The sequence below is a fragment of the Octopus sinensis genome, linkage group LG11, assembly GCF_006345805.1.
Source record: "Octopus sinensis linkage group LG11, ASM634580v1, whole genome shotgun sequence".
NCBI classification, from domain to species: domain Eukaryota; kingdom Metazoa; phylum Mollusca; class Cephalopoda; order Octopoda; family Octopodidae; genus Octopus; species Octopus sinensis.
In genome coordinates, this window is record NC_043007.1 from 73,674,395 (window position 1) to 73,696,144 (window position 21,750).

Consider the following 21,750-nt stretch of genomic DNA (forward strand, 5'->3'; position numbering starts at 1 on the left):
TGAGTTTGATAGGCTTAAGAAGGATCTGATTGTGTTTATCCAGTTTATGAATTTAAGGATCAAAGTTCATACAAACCTAGTAGTGTCAACTTCTTAGATATTATTCTAGATTTAGAATCTAGTGGGTTTAGGCCTTACTGCAAGCCAAGTGAAAGACTGTTCTATCTTTTGTCTTTTCTTTGTTTCGGTCATTAGACTGCAGTCATGCTGGGACATCACCTTGAAGGGTTTTTAGTTGAACAAATCAACCCTAGGACTTTTTCTTTTAAAGCCTAGTACTTATTCTATTGGTCTCTTTTGCCAAACTGCTAAGTTACAGGGATGTAAACACACCAACGCTGGTTGTCAAGTGGTGATGGTGGGGACAAGGACAGACACAAAGACACACACACACATACATGCATGCATTCATACATACACACACACACACACACACACACACACACACACACATACACACACCATGGGCTTCTTTCAGTTTCTATCTACCAAATCCACTCACAAGGCTTTGGTTGGCCTGAAGCTATAGTAGAAGACACTTGCCTAAGGTACCATGCAGTGGGACTGAACCTGGAACCAAGTGAATTATTATCATCCACCTTGTATCCTTATTATAGTTAAGAAGATCTCCTTTTTGTCAGTGGATGAAGCAACCTTCAACATGGCCTCATCTTATTAAAACAATGCTCTTAGAAATTGTGGGTTCTCTGAGCAGATCCATTATGTAAACAATAAAAATAATCCCAGGAGATTTCACAGAATTCAGACTAGAAAGGATTTGTGGTTCAGTTGAACATTTATTATGAATGTTAGGACTAATATACCCAGGGAACTCTTAAATTTAATATCTAGGCATGTTTCCAGGTGGCATAAGTATTAGAGAATATTTGACTGAAGTATCCTAAAAGCTGTAAGCACTTTGTCTTGGTGGTTAACTAACAGAATGTGAGAAGACTTGCTGAAGCTAATGGAAATGAAAATAACCTTATATCTAATTGTACAAACCCTAAAAACTGCCTCTTAAATGGCGACTGGCTGACCAAAGAAGTTGTATATAGATATAAGGTTTAAGTTGATAATAGACTTGTATGAAAACTCACAGTGGAGTTACAGAAAACAGCTTCAAGATGAGGCTTTATCTGCACAAAATTTCTTCCAAATACCCAGAGTATTGGTCCTCAATGGGTCTAGTCAAACATGCATGGCAATTGAAGGAAGCTGATTCAGCACCTTTCAAAATGTTCTGGTCAGTCCTAGAAAAAGCAACACTATACAGACATGGGTTCTACTACTATTTCTTGAAATATTTGTTATGTTTCAGTGAGAAGTATTTTATGCTGTTTCAGTATAAATCAACTTTAAGCTGAAAATCTGAGTTATTGAACAGACGTTTTTCAAAATCATAAATATATACATATAACCATTTCCCCCTACCGCATATTGTTACTCTTTTTATTATTATTTGGATATGTTGGATGTGTTCTTATCTTATTATTTTTCAAAATCATAAATATATACATATAACCATTTCTCCCTACTGCATATTGTTACTCTTTTTATTATTATTTGGATATGTTGGATGTGTTCTTATCTTATTATTGATTCCCTCTGACCATCCCATTTGATCCTTGTACAAATTTTTTTATAGTTTTTACTTTATATGGCTTTCCATTGATCAAGTTATAAGTTATACATATGGTTTTGGCTCTAAACAGTTTTATGTTATTTTTCATACTGGAAATTATTGCACCAAGTTTGAATTTATTGATTTTTTTTTTCCATGTCCTTATTTACTTTTGAAGTCATAAGTCATCCATTTTTACTTTAAATCAATTTTTCTGCATCTGTGTTTTACACACACATGCACACATATGAAGTAATAGGGCAAGATATGAACATTTTTGAGAAGTGATATTGCAAAATCATGTTAGCTTTGACTGGATATGGTTTGGCTTTATACTACAATGCGGAACTACAAGAACCGATTTCCTTGTGAACAACTGCAAAAAATGTTGATAATGTAAACTAAACATTTTGCCTTTGCATTTGTTGACCTTAGACTGCCAGCTGTATATTCTCTTTTCTCCTTCTTCTGACAGCTGTTTGGGCAGTGAATGATGTGTGCAAAAGTAAAGATCAATATTGAATACTGTGCATTTTGTATTCATTGACCAGAGCTGTTGTCTTCCTCTCAGTTCTCTCCAACTTGAGGGTTTCTGTATGTTGATGACCTGGTTGTCATTGAAGAATTTTGAAGAATGTCACAAACCAAAAGTTATTGTCTCCAATCCAAAGTTTTAGCTGTTTACATGCATCATCATCATTATCATCATCATCATCATATGCCTGTTTTCCATGCTGGCATAGGTTGAATGGTTTGTCTAGAGCTGGCAAGTAGGAGAGCTGCACCGGGTTTCAGTCTGATTTGGCATGTTTCCTATAGCTGGATGCTTTTTATGTGGCACCTGCACAGGTGCTTTTATGTAGTGCCAGTACAGGTGCTATTACGTGTCACTGGCATGGAAGCTTTTAATGTGATGCTTGCATGGGTGCTTTTTACATGGCACTCAAATATTTATTCATAACAGAACCACAAAATAGTTCGGGGGATGCTACTTTTGTTGGTTAAAATTGCAGCTGTTTTGGCATCAATGATTTGATGCTGACTTATTTGACATCAGATATTTTAATGCTTCCCTTGTTCTCTCTTTCTATTCCCTGTCCATTCCTCTCCCCTCTCACCCTCTCTTTCTCTGTTTATGTGTCTAATCATATTTGTCTTCATGTGTATAAGGAGAAGGAAAGTGTTCATGCCAATTGTGTTCAATTAATAACTTGTAATAGCTGTCTCTCTCTCTCTCTCTACCTCTCCCTCTCTCCATATGCATATTTCTACTCATGTGCATATGTGTTTCTCTCCAATACCAAATGTAATGTTGCTAAAACAGGTTGAATGTCAAAAGACACCCATGCCAAATTGTCAGCACGTGCAGTCTTCTTATTCTGATGCAAGTGGCTGATTGTATGAAGCATGTGTAAGATATGGGCATTGAAGTTGGAAGAAAGTGAAGGAGAACAATCATTTGGATATGTGATGCTATTTTGCATGACAGACAGAACACAAGTGAACTTAAGGAGACTAAGGAAAATGTGTAAAGAAGTGTTGAGATCAGGTTATAGAACACTAGGCTTTACAGACAAGTTGAAACAAGATTAAAACAAGTAGAGACTGAGTTTTTACACTCATACAACTATGGAAAACTTATGTTAAAACAGTAATAAAACAGAAGGAATATTTTTGTCCCTACTCACTTCTACATTTCTACTCACCTCATATCTTGAGGGGCTGCCTGGACACCCCATCACCATGCTTCATTTCTTTGGAGATGCTATTGATTCATTTCAGTTTCGCTTCTAAATGTAACAATGTAGCTCCTTACTCTTCCCCGTCCCTTTCTCTCATACTTCAATCCCTCATCTCTTTGCATGAAGCCCCCCACCATCCCTCTAGGGTGTTGTAGTCTTGTGGGCCACATAGCAACCTCACTAGTGCCAGTGGCAAAAAAAAAGCACCCAGTTCACTTTGTAAAATTGTTGGCATTAGGAAGGGCATCCAGCTATAGAAACTGTACTGAAGCAGACATTGGAGCACAATGCAGTCCTGGGGCCCATCAGACTGTTCAGCCCTTGCCAGCATGGAACATGGAAAATTAAATGAGGATGATGTATTTTTGTGAAAATGTTCTACTCAATATATTTCATTATGTCTCATGTATAATTGTTCTAATTTTGTTCTTTCAGGTTGCTAGATAAATTATTGGTTGTTTGTCCCAATGTGGATTACTGTGAAGATGTATTGCCCCGTTCAGAACTTGAAGCTCATCTTTTGCACAGGTTAGTGTTTGGTTTTATGCATTTCTTTTATATTCTTTTATTTTTCTATTTCCTCACATACAACTTACATGCAGACATGGCCATGTGGTTTAGAAGTTCACTTTGCAACCACAAGGCTTCAGGTTCAGTCCCCCAGCATGGCCTCTTGGTCAAGTATCTTATTCTATAGCTTTGAATTAATCAGTAGCTCTTTGTAAATGAAATTTGTTGGACTGAAACTGTATGGAAGCCCAACATGTATGTGTGTATGTGTTTAAGTGTGTGTATTTGTCCTCATGCCTCTTCACAATGATACCACTCGGGCAGCAGTACCATTTATTAATCTCTGTTGGTTTGCTATCAAGAACATCCAATCATAAAAAATTGCCTCAAAGTGTCTTATTCAACCCATGGTAAAAGTGGACATAAAAATGAAATAAAACAATTATTTTATTCGATTTTAGTCATCAGTCTGTGGTTATACTCTACTAGGGGTACTCCTTTCAACGGTTTTATTCAATCACATTTTACCACAGTATGTACTTGAGTCTGGTGCATTATTTATTTTTATTTAGTAAAAGGCTCAGTTGTTGTTTGCAATGTGAAGGAATGTAAGTTAGCATGCTAATTTACACTTATAAATACACACACACACACACACCCTTCAGCGATTCCCCATCTAATCATCTCTCATTCTCCTCATAAACTCTTGCAACCTCTACCCACCTACACTCACTTCTACTAACCTCATATTTTGAGATCCACCCTGATACCTCATCATCACTACGTCATCTCTCTTTTCAGCTCTACCTTGGCTATTCCCATCTTGTCTTCTATAGTGTGGATAATCATATAGCCCTTTTACTCTAAGAAATCTGTTCTATCCCTTCCCCCACACTTTAACCCTTCATCTCCTAACATAAAGTCACCTTCCTTTCTACAGTGGCCCCATTCAGTCAAAGGAGATCTTAGTCTTATGAGTTGTATGGTGACCTCACTAGTGTTGGTGCCAGGGAAAAGAGTACCCAGTGAACTTTGTAAAGGGGTTGGCATTACGAAGGCATTCAGCCATAGAAAACATACCAAGACAGACATTGGAGCTTGGCGCAGTCCTATATTTTGTTAGCCCCATTTCAAAGATCAAGCTCATGTCAACATGGAAAATGGATGTTAAATGATGGTGGTTGGTGTTATGAAGGGCATCCAGCCATAAAAAACATGTCAAAGCAGACACAGAAGTCTGGTGTAGTCTTCTGCCTGGCCAGCTCCTGTCAAACCGTCCAACCCTTGTCAGCATGGAAGTTGGACATTAAATGACGATGATGAGGAGTGGATGTGTGGTAAGTAGCCTGCTTGCCAACCGCATGGTCATGGGTTCAATCCCACTGCATGGCACCTTGGGTAAGTGTCTTCTACTAGAGCTTCAGGCTGACCAAAGCCTTGTGAGTGGATTTGGTAGCCAGAAACTGGAAGAAGCCCGTCGTATATATATATATATATATATATATATATATATATATATAAATATGTGTGAGTGTGTGTGTATATGTTTGTGTGTCTGTGTTTGTCCCCCCAACATCGCTTGACAACCGATGCTGGTGTGTTTACATCCCCGTAACTTAGCGGTTTGGCAAAGGAGACCAATAGAATAAATACTACGCTTACAGTGAATAAGCTCTGGGGTCGATTTGCTTGACTAAAGGCGGTGCTCCAGCATGGACGCAGTCAAATGACTGAAACAAGTAAAAGAATAAAAGAAAGAAAAGAATATATATATATATATACATACATGCAAAACCATATAAGGATATATATCTGATTGCATACAAAATAAAGTCTTAATCTATTTGGCTGTTCTCTCTGCTTCCAGGAAAGCAACAAATTGTTGAAGAAATTACTTTGGTTAATTTTGTTTATGTCATCTTCAAAATAGGAAAATGCTTTCCTTTTTGAGATATATTCCAAAACAGCTTTGGGATCATATTTGCAATATAGTCCTTCTGGTATATTCAGAAATTAATTTACTAAATATAGTATGCTTAGAAACGGACTGTAATTATTTTTAGGTGGGAGTAGATTTCATGGAAACTCTTGTAATATATTCAAAGTACTTATTTATAATGAGAAATAATGATGATGTTGATCATTATTTAACATCATGTTCCATGTTGGCATGGGTTGGATGGTTGTTCTATTCTTAATTTTATTATTCATAAAATTTCGACAGGGATCCAAATTGGTTTGATGGAAATCACGAAGCTGTACCTTCTATTTTCTTAGGAAAAAGGAATGGTTTTTGAACCAATGAAAGGTTAGAAGACTGAAGATGATATGAGTAATATGCTTAACATGTTCAAAAGGCAAAGGGAACTCACAGAAGGATAGAATTACAAAGCAGAAAAGTTGTTTCCGTTATTTAGTGATGGTAGCAAAAATGACATTTGGGTAGGTTTCGGTGAGGATTAAGATAGGGTTTAGCAAATTCAGTTGGTGGGGTGGGATTTTGCAGTGGAAGAAAAAAGAAAAGAAAAAATGTAAATTAGTGGAAAGAAATGAAAAAAGAAGCAAGAAAAAAAAAAAAAAAGAAGCGTTAACAGTAAGGGGAAGCGGGTTGAAAAATCACTTAAATAGATTTATCTGATTTGAGTGAAAGATTGTAGAGATTGTAGTTGACATGTATATCAGATAGTCATATCATCATATGCTTGATCAAATTACTTAATTATCAATTAGCGATAAAATTATTTGGGAGTGATTATAAGCTCTTATACAAACATTTACTTCATTGATGAGTTATCAGTTTTCAACTGAAATTATCATCTCAAGTGTCTCTAATTAACCAAAATACTAGGAGCAATATCAGGACATTCTAAAAAAAAAGAAATACTACTATATATTTAAATTAAAGAGTAGGGAAGTGATACCTACCTAATTTGTTTTGAGCCAGGTTTTAAGTGTTCAGGTGTGTAGCAGTATCTGGAAAATGGGAGGAGGATGTGGCTGTGATGCTGTCTATATGGGTATACATTTTGTGCAGGTCTGGATAGGCTGTGTTAACAAGAGCTTAAAAAGTTTGTGGGAGGACTGTTCCTTATGATATGATGAGTGGATTTGGCAAACGGAAGCTGAAATAAGCCTAATGTGTATATATAATAATAATAGTGATAACCCTTTCCATTAAAGGCACAAGGCCTGAAATTTGTGGGGAGGGGACTGATCGATTATATCGACCTCAATGTTTCACTGGTTCTTAATTTATTGACTTAAAAAGATGAAAGGCAAAGTTGACCTCACTGGAATTTGAACTTAAAACAAGAAGACAGAAGAAATGCTGTTATGCATTTTGCCCGGCATGCTAACAATTCTGTCAGCTCACTGCCTTCGTATAATAATAATAATAATAATAATAATAATTAGGCGTAGGAGTGGCTGTGTGGTAAGTAGCTTGCTTACCAACCACATGGTTCCGGTTTAGTTCCACTGCGTGGCACCTTGGGCAAGTGTCTTCTACTATAGCCTCGGGCCGACCAAAGCCTTGTGAGTGGATTTGATAGACGGAAACTGGAAGAAGCCTGTCGTATATATATATATATATATATATATATGTGTATATGTTTGTATGTCTGTGTTTGTCCCCACCAACATCGCTTGACAACCGATGCTGGTGTGTTTATGTCCCCGTAACTTAGCGGTTCGGCAAAAGAGACTAAGAGAATTAGTACTAGGTTTACAAAGAATAAGTTCTGGGGTCGATTTGCTCAATTAAAGGCGGTGCTCCAGCATGGCCGCAGTCAAATGGCAAACAAGTAAAATAACAAAAAGAACATAATAATAGTAATAATGATAATAATAATTATCCGCCATAATAGATTGTTAGCCACTACACACATTTTTTTCTCCTTGTTTTTTTCTATGTCCCTTTCTGTAGAAGAGCGTAGGCTCGAAACATAAAAGACTTTTTCTATTCCTGAGCGTTACACTAATATCTGTTTGTTTTGTACACCACCTGTCTTCATCTTTTGTTTTTTTCGTAAACTCTCCCTATATATATATATATATATATATATATATATATATTCCCTGTGCAGTGCTGTTGCACATCAGCAAATAGACTACACTATTTACATATATACCACAGATCAGTGATCTCAATTTGTTCCAAGGTAACTTGAGTACACAATGCTGTGGAGCTGCAAAATACAGCAATATATCTATATCCACAATTCTCGATCACTTACAGGGTGACTTGTCTCATCTTACTCAAGGTATTCAGTGTCTTTTAAACACTCAGCATCTTAAAGGAAATTTTCCCATTGGTGCTATCCTGCAGCTTATGAGTGCATAAAAGAAAAAAAAAACGTACAGTATGTATGTGGTATCAGTAATGTTTGCATTATTAGAGCTGCTTCATCATCATCATCGTTTAACGTCTGTTCTCCATGCTAGCATGGGTTGGACGGTTCAACCAGGGATCTGGGAAGCCAGGAGGCTGCACCAGGCTCCAGTCTGAGCTGGCAGTGTTTCTACAACTGGATGCCCTTCCTAACGCCAACCATTCCGTGAGTGTAGTGGGTGCTTTTTACGTGCCACCGGCACAGGTGCCAGGCGAGGCTGGCAACGGCCACGATCGAATTGGTGCTTTTTGCGTGCCACTGGCAAGGGCTATGTTCGGATGGTGCTTTTTACGTGTCACCGGCACGGAAGCCAGTCTAGGCGGCGCTGGCATCGGCCATATATAGAGAGATATACATGTGTTTGTGTCTCCTTGCCTTAATATGTGATAGTTGTAAAACAAATGTCACTTTTGAACAAGCAGTGTCCTTCATAGCCATTCTTCTGTGATCATCATCATCCAATTGAGCTTGCTTGAATAAATCTTCTCTGTAAGCCACAGGAAATATTATTGGGCTTCTCATTTATATTAATCATTATTTTTCATAAAAAATTTAACAAATCAGTCAATAACCCTTTGCAGTCTCACCAAACACAGACCATTGTCTTGCATAAATACTGTTCTGGCTTTGTTCAAGGTGTTTCTTGCTTGTTGTGACTTGACCATTCTTTCTTTTGCTTCATATTGCCATGAGGACACCAGTTTTTCTTTACTGGTGATGACGAGGTGAAAAAAATCTGTGTTCATGAGTAACTCAGTGTTGAGTGAGAAAACTGGCTGCAATAAAGAAACATTGGAGCTTGTCTCTTTTATTTGGAGCATGTGGTATTCATGTACTGAGTTTTTGGACCTTACCCATCAAATGAAGCTGGTGGATAATGGCATCATAGGAGCATCTCATCTGCTGGGCCAATTCCTTAATGGATTGGTGTGGATCTTCATGGATGAGTTTGTTCAATCAATCCTCATTGAACTACACAGGTTGACCGGAACACACAGCCTGTGAATTTGAATTTCCTCCTACTTGAAGTATGAAAAGCAGCACCTTTGCTGTACATAGCACAAATGACTTGAGTAGCTTTGGCACCTTGTTGAAAGTAAACAGAAGCACGTGTCAAAAGTGCTCACTTTTTTTCTACTTCCTACTCCATTGTTATATATTTGAAAAGAGGTAAAATTTATTCAGATTTTGAAAGCACTGGAGGAAGAATAGATCTACAGCACTTCCCCTGCATTAAACCAGTATGATGAAGATATTTTTCCTGTTAATTCAAATAACATAGGAAAGAAATGATTGGATTTATCAGACAATCCAATACTTTGCTAGGAAACAGGTGAGGGTTGGCAACAGAAAGAACATCTTACTATTGAAAATCTGTCTCAATGAATTCCATCTCCATCTAAACCATGAAGCATAGAAACATACATATTAAAATGATGATGATGCACACACACACACAAACACACACATGTATGTATATATATATATATATATATATATATATATATATATATATAAAATAACGTTTGTCATATATCTTCCCTATTTCTCTTTTTGCCAAAATGTTTTCTCTGCTGTGAAATAAATCTATATTATAATTCTGCTTGCTTGTTTGTTTGTTCTTTAGTTTGTTAAAGAGAGAGAGAGAAAGAGAGTTGGTGTGAGAGAAAGGGAGGGGGGATTGCATGAGATAGCAGATACCTGCTTCCCACTAACCGCACTGTCACTCATGTGGTTAGTTGAAGTCAGAGGTGAAGAGAAAGAGAGAGATGTTATCAATGTGAAGAGGGGAATTACATGGTTAAGAAGTTTGTTGAAGTAAGAAGTAGAGAGAAAAGGAGGGAGGGAGGGAGAAAGAGAAAGAGAGTGTGAGAGAAATATTAAATGTTTAGCAGAGGGAAATTTTAAAATCAGATAATATATTATTGTGCCCGAAAGTGAAATAACTTGACAAATTAGCTGTGGATGTTATTTTTATTTAATTTGCAATGGAATTAAAGTTAATCATGCAAATAAAAACATTGTGCATATTCTCTATATCATTTTGTTTACATTAATTGTATATAGTGTAATGTAATTATGTTAAGATATTACGTAATAAGGAATATGCAATTAGATATTGATCTTGCAGTTTCGATAGAATTAAATACTAATGAATGATATGTGTATTAAGTATTATATAGATTGTTATTAATCATTTATTGCACAGGCAACAATAAGATTTATATGCAATAAAAATGCAAATCATCCTTTCTTTCTTAAATAGCTCCTCTTTATTTTCATTCTATGGAATTTCCACAGGTTCTGGTAGTAATATATAATTAATAAACCTTTAGACGCTTTGTACTGAAGAGATTCAGTCAAATCGAAATGGCAGCTATATACAAATATTAAAGACTTGATTGTTGAATGGAAAGGGGTAAAAAAAAGAAAGAAAGAAATTTAATTAAATGCATAAAGGCTATATACTTTATATTTACTTCTTGTTGAAATATATATATACATACATCTCTCTCTCTCTCTCTCTCTCTATATATATATATATATATACACACACACACACACACACATATATCTATATCTATATATACACCCACATAATTGATTCTTGACAAGGAAATTTTTCTATCCCTTGCAACAGAAATCAATAACATAGATTGACAGTTTACATTGCTACAAAATTTTTTAACCAAACAAACTATGATTCTCCAATATTTATGTACGATGCTAGTCGCAAACATAGGCTAAAATTAAACATCTTCTTTTAGCAGTACAACTGAGAAATGGCCTTGACATAACTGCAGCTGTTATTGTGCCAGCAGCTGCAGTGGTTATTTTTGCTGGCAAGAAACTAACTTAGGTTTGTTGTAAAAAAAAAAAAATCTCAGTTTATATATAAATTTCAAATTAAGTTGACTTTTCTCCCTCTCCCTCTGTCTCTACCCAACATAACTGATGAACCTAGAACACAATCAAAATTAAATTCTTCCAAATAAAATGCTTTCATCATATATCTTTCCTTTATAGATATCTTGCCAAAATGTTTTCACCTATTCTTTCTCCTTCAATAAAGTAAATAATGTAGTATTACACTACACTCTTGTTAACTTCATATGTATATTGTATGTTGGCATTAAGGACTTTATAGTTGAAACAAAAGTAGAAAAAAAGAAAAGAAAATTTAATTACTCATAAATATATAAAGATTAAATGATATGCTTCATTCCATTCACTTCACTACCAAAAATATAAAAATTAAATTGATTCCTGACAAGACGATTCTCTTTCTTGTAATACAAATGAACAATCAGTTGACCAGTAGCATACACGCATACACGCATACTCTCTCTCTCTCTCTCTCTCTCTCTCTCTCTTGTATCCATTCCTGCAACTTCATTTCATCCCCTTTTATCCAGAATCCTGTAGTGTTTGTCTTACGCTCTTCACTCTTTTGGCTTTGTCCCTCTTCTGTCCCACAACCACTGTCTCTCTGCTGCATATGTTTGTTGAGATGACGACTCCCAGTATTGAGTTGCTGACACAATGCCTACCTATGGTCATCGTTTAAAATCTGTCAGCCATACTGGCATGGCCTGGATGGTTTGACAGGGCTCTGATGAGCTGGAGGACTGCATTGTGCTCTGTTTTCTACTTTGGCATGGTTTCTACAGTTGGATGATCTTCCAAACACCAACTGCTTTACAAAGTATATTGTATTTTTTTTTTGTCATGGCATTAACACTTGTGTGGTCACCTTGTAAGTTGCAAGAGTAAGTGACTTAGAGTGACCCCTATAACTGAAAGTGAACAGAAGAGAGAGGATATTTATTGAATGTGAGGTGATGAGTGAGGCTAACTGTTGATTGGTTATCATTTAGTCTGTGAATAGAGTCTGCTGGATATCAGAGTGTGTCTACCTGCATGTTAGTGTGTCTACATGCGTACCACAGTTACAAGATGATCTCTTCTTTAGAGGTTTCTTTCAGAGTTATCTTGCCTTTAGACTTGGATTAAGAGTCCTTGCTTGAAGCAGAGCAATGTAGGGCCAGTTACAGAGAGTCTCTGTCTGTCTGTCTGTCTGTCTGTCTCTCTCTCTCTCTCTCACAGACTATATATATATAATATGAGGGAATATTATTCCAATCTTACAAGGAAAAATTCTATTTAGAAATACTAAATCAAATTTCACAAAATATAATATATACATATATATATATAAATTAGAAAAAACCCCACCTTTTATCAATTAAAAATGAAAAAATTAAATTACACCATCTAGAAAATTACATATAATAGAAAGATTAAATATAAGATTAAAAATATAACGATGATTAAGTAATGTGCAAAATAATAAATAAAACGTATATATTTGGTATATATATCATTATATTTTTTATCTTATATTTAATCTTTCTATTATATGTAATTTTCTTGGTGTAATGTAATTTTTTAATTTTAAATTGATAAAAGGTGGGTTTTTTTCTGATTTATATATATATATATATATATATATTATATATATATATATATATACACACACACACACACATATAAACAACATTATTTTACTTCTGTTTATTTTTCCCATGGGTTGCTCCAATATAAAATTCAAAATAATGTATTGGGGTGTATAAAGCATTTATTGAAGGGTTTTTTGTAACAGAATTACTTCTATTATTTTTCAGATGCCGTGGTGCTGTAACGAAATGCATCAAAGCCAGTTTAGGATGTGTTTTTCAAGGGCCTAGAAGTGCACTTCAGAGTCATCTTTGGGAGTGCCCTTATAAAGATCAACAAGCTGGTAAGGAGCAACTTATGCCAAGGATATTGTTTTATTCTAAAATCATTAAGAACCTAGTATTGTTTGGGTTCCTGAATGATCATCATTGTTGTCATCGTTGTTGTCGTCATCATCGTCATTATTAACCCCTAGACATTGCTGTGTTGAGTCCCAGAACTCACAGGGCTGGTCGCCCAGTTTCCATGTTGTATAAATGACTGATACCGTGACATTTCCCCCCTTGAACAAGGAGCCAGTCCATTGCAAGCTTATTCATTTACAGCTGGACTGGGCTGGAGTAATGTGAAATGAAGGGTTTTACTCAAGAACACAACACACTACCTGGATTAGGAATCAATCCTGCCATCATGGGTACAGCACCCTAACCACACATGGTACCTCCTGGCTATATAAATAAGCTTAACAAATTACCCCTCTAGTTATGAAAATCTGTGAAATGCGTAGGTATATTTCAGATATTACAAAATACTGAAGTTTTGATTTAAAAATTTCCCTGTTGAGCAGTCAATAAACCTAATGTACTTGTTCTTCCAAATGCCTGCTGTTCAATAGTTTTCATTGATCATAGTTTATATTGACCACAAGAGAAAGTGTGTCTTACCGTTTAAACAGACTATTTGAAAAATAGCATTTGTAAACAAATATCTGGCAGAACTCCCATAAAATGGTTGTTTGTTGAATCAAAGAGGTGGTTTATTGATGGTTTGCTAATCACTCATGTTTGCCTGCAACTGGTTTGTGAGGTTCTTATTTGTCTTTTATGTTTCTACTTGTTTTAGTCATTAGACTGCAACCATGCTAAGGCACTGCCATAAAGAATTTTTAATCAAATGAATTGACTCCAGTGCTCATTTTTCAGTAAGCCTGGTGTACTCATTCTATTGGTCTTTTGCTGAACTGCTAAGTTACAGGTTATTAAGCAGTGGTGGGGGACAAAAATAGATATACATACATATATTTTGCATGCACACACGCATAGTGGTGCACATAAAAATCACTTAGTACACTCTGTGGAGTGGTTGGCTTTGGGAAGTGCATCCAGCTGTAGAAACCATGCTGGAACAGACAATGAAGCCTGGTGCTGCCCCTGGCCTTACCAGCTCTGGTCAAACCATCCAACCCACTCCAGCATAGAAAACAAATGTTAAATGATGAGGCTTCTTTCAGTTTTCATCTACCAAATCCACTCACAAGATTTTGGTTAGCCCTTGAGGCTATAGAAGAAGACACATGCCCAAGGTGCCATGCTGTGGGACTGAACCTGGATCCGTGTGGTTGGGAAGCAAATTCCTGTACTAGACAGCCATGCCTACTGTGATATTTTGTTGTAGTCTAGCTCTGGAGGAAACTATTCCATGTGCCTCAATTTATCTGGCTGTTCAGAATTAGGTATGAGTATTTCAAGTAAAGCTCCCTGCAATAATCTGTGCCCTATAATCTTGAGAAACAATTTTGCTACTTTATCAATCAATTGTACAATGATGTATATATATATATTTCTTATACAGCTGTGTGGTAAGAAGCTGTATATATAACACTGGTTGTCAGGTGCTGGTGGGGGGTAAGCACAGATACAAAAGCATGCACACATAAATATATATATATACATAGATACACACACACACACACACACACACACACACACACACACACACACATATAAGTTCAGTAAAATTTAGATTCAGTTGAATATGGTACTTAAGTTAAAGGCACCAGAATTTAGTATGGTATTATCCATATTATTCAAAATGGGGTGATTATAATGAAAATAAGCAGCAAGGATATCCGGAGGTAATTTCAGTAATTTCGTTTCATGCGACTCCATTTAATTGAACAATGCAAATATTACATCAATTTAAAAATGTAGAACAATCTTCAGCTGCATAAAAACATAGAATTTAGTTAAATTCGAAGGATTCATTTGTATAGTTTTCTTATTATCCAAAATCACAAAGAGGAAAGTAGATAGACAAAGCCCTGCGGTGCTTTTCTTCACTGCCAAGGTGATGGTGGATGATCTTCCCCTCTGTGACCTGGCGGGGCAGAATCTTCTAAGGTCTTGGTTGTCTAGGTAGTTACATTCATAGCTTAGTTTAAGGAGGAGGCCCAGTTCCCTCATGTTGACTTTGTAGAACTCTACATCACTCTCACAGATAATTTCAATGCATTTTTTCACAGTAAAATCTATCTATAGAGGAGTAGAGTGAAACTACATCCATACTACCTACTACACAACCTGTGAGGTCGTTGGAGTGGTTACAACTACTGATTCTACTGAAGAGATCCTCCGTGCTCACACAGACATTGGGGGACATTTCAATGAGAGGTTGTAATACCTGTGAGAAGAAGTAGGATAATGATAACCACAATATTCCCTACTCAAATACAAACCAAATACAAAGACGAAATAAATATATATATATATACAATGGGCTTCTTTCAGTTTCCATCTACCAAATCCACTCACAAGGCTTTGGTCAGCATAAAGCTATGGTAGAAAACACCTTACCCAAGGTACTACACAGTGGTACTGAATCTGGAATCATATGGGTGAGAAGCAAACTTCATACCACACAGCCATGGGTTCCACTGTTAAAACAAACGATTTTTAGACATTTTTTAAACAAAGTTAATAAGACTGTAAGCTGTTGAATGCATTAATATATTTTATTTTTTCTTTATTTTAGCTAAAAATCCAGTCATTGATGGGGAAGTTTCCACTATAGAAATTCAAAGAACAAGTCCAGAACTTGGTATCAGTATCGTCGGCGGATCAGATACTCCTTTGGTAAGTTCAATAGTTTAGTTAGGAATATGCATACAGGAAAATATCCAGGGCAAGTTCAAGACTCATGATGTTCATTAGAACACCTATTGATTAACTAATTAAGTTAATTACAATACTTGTGCTGATCCCATGTTAAAAGCATTGGAACTGGCCCCACATCAAAAGCTCCCAGTACACTCGGTGGAGTGGTTGGTATTAGGAAAGGTATCCAGCTGTAGAGAGCATGCCAGAACAGACAGTGGTGCCTGGTGCAACCCCCTGCCTTACCAGCTCCAGTCAAACTGCTCAACCCATGCCAGCATGGGAAATGGACATTGAATGATAATGATGATTAACTAATTAACTAGTGATCCATACTCATTAAAATGTTCAAATTCTCCTTTCATTACTTTTTTGGCAAATGTAAAGTGTATGATTATTTAAAAAAATATTCAGGCATTCAGATTTGTTTGTAAAATCTCATTAATAATCTTTTGTTTTTTAATCATTGGACTATAGCCATGCTGGGGCACCACTTTGAATGGTTTAGTCTAACTAATTGACCCCAGTACTTATTTTTATAAAGTCTGGCACTTATTCTATTAGTCGTTTTTGCTGAACTGCTAGGTTACAAGGATATAAACAAACCAGCACCAGTTATCAAGTGATGGTGGTTGGGTGACAAACACATACACTTATATGATGGGCTTCAGTACAGTTTCCATCTACCAAATTCACTCCCAAGACATTGGTTGGCTCAGGGCTATGATAGAAGACATTTGCCTAATGTGCCACACCCTGGGACTGAACTCAGAACCATGTGGTTGCAAAGTGTACTTCTTGACCACAGAGCCATGTCTGTGCCAGTAAATAAATTCATAAAATTTTTGTATAAAAATAAGGATTACATGTTTGTATAATCATTGCAATACATTGTTTTTGTTAATTTAGTAATAGTTAATTATTGTTCCATTATCTCTTCCAGTTGTGTATTGTCATTCAAGAAATCTTTCCAGATGGCGTTGTTGCAAGAGATAACCGTCTTTTACCAGGAGATCAACTTTTAGAGGTTTTTAGTTATTTCTTTCTTTTTTTTCTTCTTTATGTTATTGTTATTGTAATATGCCTAAACTTGTGGAGGTGCAATGTCCCAGTGGTTAAGGCAGCGGACTCGTGGTTGTAGGATTGCGGTTTTGATTCCCAGACTGGGCATTGTGAGTGTTTATTGAGCAAAAACACCTAAAGCTCCACGAGGCTCCGGCAGGGGGTGGTGGTGAACCCTGCTGTACTCTTTCACCACAACTTTCTCTCACTCTTCCTTCCTGTTTTGTTGTACCTGTATTTCAAAGGGCAAGCCTTGTCACACTCCGTGTCACACTGAATCTCCCCAAGAACTACGTTAAGGGTACACATGTCTGTGGAGTGCTCAGCCACTTGCACGTTAATAAATGAGCTGTGATGTCACTGGTGCCAAGCAGTATCAGCCTTTGCCTTTCCCTTGGATAACATCGGTGGCACAGAGAGGGGAGGCTGGTATGAATGGGTAACTGCTGGTCTTCCATTAACAACCTTGCCCAGACTTGTGCCTCAGAGGGTAACTTTCTAGGTGCAATCCTATGGTCATTAATGACCGAAGGGGGTCACAATAATGCCTAAACTTTAGGGGGTCAGTGAAAAATAAGCCTTAAGATTTTTAAAGACTAATAGTGGTTGGTACTGAAAAGAGCCAACAGAGGCTAAAGGAGAAAAAAAAATTGATAAATGTTGGTCAGATAGGAGAAGAAATATTTTGTTGCAGACATAAAAATATCTAACACTCATTACTGAAGAATTCCTCTTCAAAGAGATGACTTATCAGAAATGTGATATGTTGGAGTGTTTTGAATTATTATTATTCAGAAAGCAGCAAGCTGGTAGAATTGTTACTATGCCAGACAAAAATGCTTAGCAGTATTTCTTCCAACTTTTCATTTAGAGTTTAAATGGTTCCAGGGTCGACTTTGCCTTTTTATCCTTTCGGGGTTGATAAAATGAGTTACAATTGAGCATTAGGGCCAATGTTATTGACTTACCTCCTCCCCTGAAATTGTTGGCCTTGCACCAAAATTGAAACCATTATTATTATTATTATTATTCATAAGACAGCGAGCTGGCAGAATTGTTAGCATACTGGGCAAAATTCTTAGTAGTATTAGTATTTCATCTGAGTTCAAATTCTGTCAAGGTTGACTTTGCCTTTCGTCCTTTTGGGGTCGATAAATTGAGTGCCAATGAAATACTAGGGTTGATGTAAAATAGCTGCCCTAATGACAAAATTTGAAACCATTATTATTAATATTCATAAGGTGGTGAGCTGGTAGAATTGTTACTGTGCTAGAAAAAATGGTTAGCAGAATTTTTCCAACTTTACATTCCGAATTCAAATACTGCTGGGGTCGACTTAGCCTTTTGTCCTTACGGTTTTGATAAAATAAGTAACTGTTGATCATTGGGGTCAATGTAATTGATTTATCCCTTCCCCTGAAATTGTTGGCATTCCCCCAAAACTGGAAACCATTATTATTATACTAACTGGCCCCGTGCTGTCAAAAATGACAGCTAATTGTCATATATAAAAGGGTACAAAAAGGTGAAAAAAAATCAAACAGTGCTTCAACTCTGTATGTGTGTGGGCACGCGCGAGCATATGCATACATTTATATGTATGAGTAGCATAGTCTGTAGCAAATGCAGTTTTCTACACTTTGACACAACCCACTTCCTTCCTTTTTAAACGTGTCTGTTTATACATGTATATATGTGTAAATGCGCATGTGTCTGTAATTCTGTTTTCTATGTATCTTTCTAAATAAACATATGCACTCACTCAAATATATAAATATATTTTACACAAACACACACATACACACACAAACATTCACATTGCTCCCTTTCACATGGACACATATACTCTCACAGAGTTGAAACACTGTTTGATTTTTGTTTCACCGTTGACTTTTTACCATCCCACTTCCATCGGTGGATCACCCCTTCCTTTCCCATTCATATGTTGTGCTGGAAAAATACACAAGATTATTATTATAGTAGAAGATACCTGACACTCTCTTTGCTACTTCCTCTCTTTCATTGTTATTACTTTCTCACTCCCTCTCTGTCATGGCTATTACTCTTACTACTTCTCCTTCACTGAATTACTATTTTCTCTCCCCTCCCTTCACCATTCATTCTTCGGCAGAATTTGAACTCAGAATGTGAAGGCAGACAAAATACCACTAAGCATTTCATCCGGTGTGCTAACGATTCTGCCAGCTTGCTTCCTTTAACTGTCACAATATAGAAACATTTCTCATGGCACCAGCTCACAATTTACGGATGCTTACATTTTTTCACATTTTCCATGAATTTTTTTGTGGGTCCAGCTAGTTATTATTATTATTATTATTATTTACATTAGACAGATATTTGTCCTCATCTTGTTTGTTGTTAACACAACGTTTCAGCTGACATACCCTCCAGCCTTCTTCAGGTAGCTTGGGGAAATTTCAAACCTGGTTCTTATTCCTAAGGTATGCCCATGAGCATATGGCATAGTGGTTAAGAGCGTGGGCTACTAACCCCAAGATTCTGAGTTCGATTCCAGGCAGTGACCTGAATAATAAGGATAATAATAATAATAATAATAACATCGAAAAATACTTTAGGAATGAGAACCCGGTTCGAAATTTCTCCAAGACACCTGATGAAAGCTGGAGGGCATATCAGCCGAAACGTTGTGTTAACAGTAAACAAGACGAGGACAAATATCTGTCAAATGTAAATAATGTAAATATAGAACTGTATTATTACTATTATTAATATCTTACATATTAAAACTGAAAATGTCTGTCTGTGTGTATCGGTATGCCCTCGTTTTGCGCCAAAACTGCTTGACCAATTTTTCTTAAACTTCACACGCACATTGCTTATATGTCTGGGGAGGTTTTATGTATAAATTGATTTTGAAAAAATGTTCAGGTAAATAGCGGGAGGAATAACATTTGGGCATGAGTGAACAGTGGGAGTAATTATTTTAAGCTTCCAAGGGAAATAACCCATTCATTTTTCAGTATGCTTATTTCTTAGTATTTGAACTATTTTAGTTATTTTCTCAATTTATCCAATACAACACTTAAACAAGTAAATAGTATTCTCCTAAACAATAAATCCACTTATTTTGGTTAGTGATTTATTCACCACAGTTAATTACCTTGAATTGTTATCTCTATCTGATTAGCCTGTTATTACGTAACATGTTTCACGATTTTAGTATATATACCTTATTAATATTTCCACCTAAAATCTATATATTCTGGGAATGTATTAAAGCCTTTTTGGGGTTGATAAATTAAGTACCAGTGAAACACTGAGATTGGTGTATTTGACCAGTCCCCTCCCTGCAAATTTCAGGCCTTGTGCTTATAGTAGAAAAGATTATTATTATTATTATTATTATTATTATTATTATTATTATTATTTAAGGTGGTGAGCTGACAGAATTGTTAGTATTCCAGGCGAAATGTTTAGTGTTTTTTTTTTATCTGTCTTTATGTTCTGAGTTCACATTCCACCGAGGTCGACTTTGTCTTTAATCCTTTCAGGGTCAATGAAATAAGTACCAGTTATGCACTGGGGAGTGCGGGCAATGTAATTGACTAGTCCCCTCCCACCAAATTTCAGGCCTTGTACCTATAGTAGAAAGGATTATTATTTTATGTATTAAGATGGTGAGCTGGCAGAATCGTTAGCATGCCAGGTAAAATGTTTAGCAACATTTTGTTTGTCTTTATGTTCTGAGTTCAAATTCAGCTAAGGTTGATTTTGCCTTTCATTCTTTTGGGGTTGATAAATTAAATACCAATTGAACACTGTGGTCGATGTAATCGACATAAACCCTTTACCAAATTTCAGGCCCTCTGCCTATAGTAGAGAAGATTATTATTATTACCATTATTATTATTATTATTATTATTATTATTATTATTTAGTATTGAGAGCTGATAAAATATTACTTTGATGTTTTATCCAGAAAGTTTATATAAACAGAAATGGGTTTCAAACACGCTTTATGAAAAACTGAAGTAGTTATTTTAATAATTCCTTTTTACTTTTTAATAATTACAGTCTCTCTTTATATACAAATAGAACTATTATTATTATTATTAATATCTATTTTTAAATTTTGGCACAAGGCCAGCAATTTTGGGGAGGGGGTAAGTCAATTACATTGACCCCCTGCTGCTCAACTGGTACTTATTTTATTGATTGTTTTTTTTTTCTTTAATTTTAACAGGTGAATGGTGAAGATTTGAGCATGGCCACGCATTATGAAGCACAACAAGCATTGAATTGTTATTCTTCATTGTGTCGTCTCACAGTATATCGGGAAAAAGCTGAAGATATCCGACCTGTTGAGAAGGAAGGTAATTTCAACTTACAAATTCAAATAAAATCTGGCTCTCCATCAGTTACAACAAGGGTTCCAATTGATCTGATCAATGGAACAGCTTGTTCTTGAAATTGACATGCAAGTGGCTGAGCACGACACAGATATGTGTAACCATGACATAGTTCTCAGGGAGATTCTGTGTGACTAGGTTGGCCCTTTGAAATACAACTCATTTTTGCCAGCAGAGTGAACTGGAGCAATAAGAAATAAAGGCACAGGAGTAGCTGTGTGGTAAGTAGCTTGCTTACCAACCACATAGTTCTGGGTTCAGTGCCACTGCGTGGCACCTTGAGCAAGTGTCTTCTACTATAGCCTTGTGAGTGGATTTGGTAGACGGAAACTGAAAGAAGCCGGTCATGTGTATGTATGTGTGTGTGTGTGTATATGTTTGTTTGTGTATCTGTGTTTGTCCCCCCAACATTGCTTGGCA

At 36.2% G+C, this 21,750-nt stretch overlaps 1 protein-coding gene across 2 annotated transcripts in view; it reads left to right on the forward strand.

The window, feature by feature from the left end:
- Positions 1 to 21,750, forward strand: part of LOC115217467 (E3 ubiquitin-protein ligase LNX) — a 72,075-nt gene that overhangs the window by 38,607 nt on the left and 11,718 nt on the right. For both annotated transcript variants that reach the window (XM_029787172.2, XM_029787173.2), the window contains 5 exons: positions 3,802 to 3,894; positions 12,953 to 13,068; positions 15,756 to 15,856; positions 16,821 to 16,904; positions 21,165 to 21,294. In XM_029787172.2, coding sequence (XP_029643032.1) covers positions 3,802 to 3,894; positions 12,953 to 13,068; positions 15,756 to 15,856; positions 16,821 to 16,904; positions 21,165 to 21,294 — 524 coding nt within the window. The remainder of the gene's footprint in view (positions 1 to 3,801; positions 3,895 to 12,952; positions 13,069 to 15,755; positions 15,857 to 16,820; positions 16,905 to 21,164; positions 21,295 to 21,750) is intronic.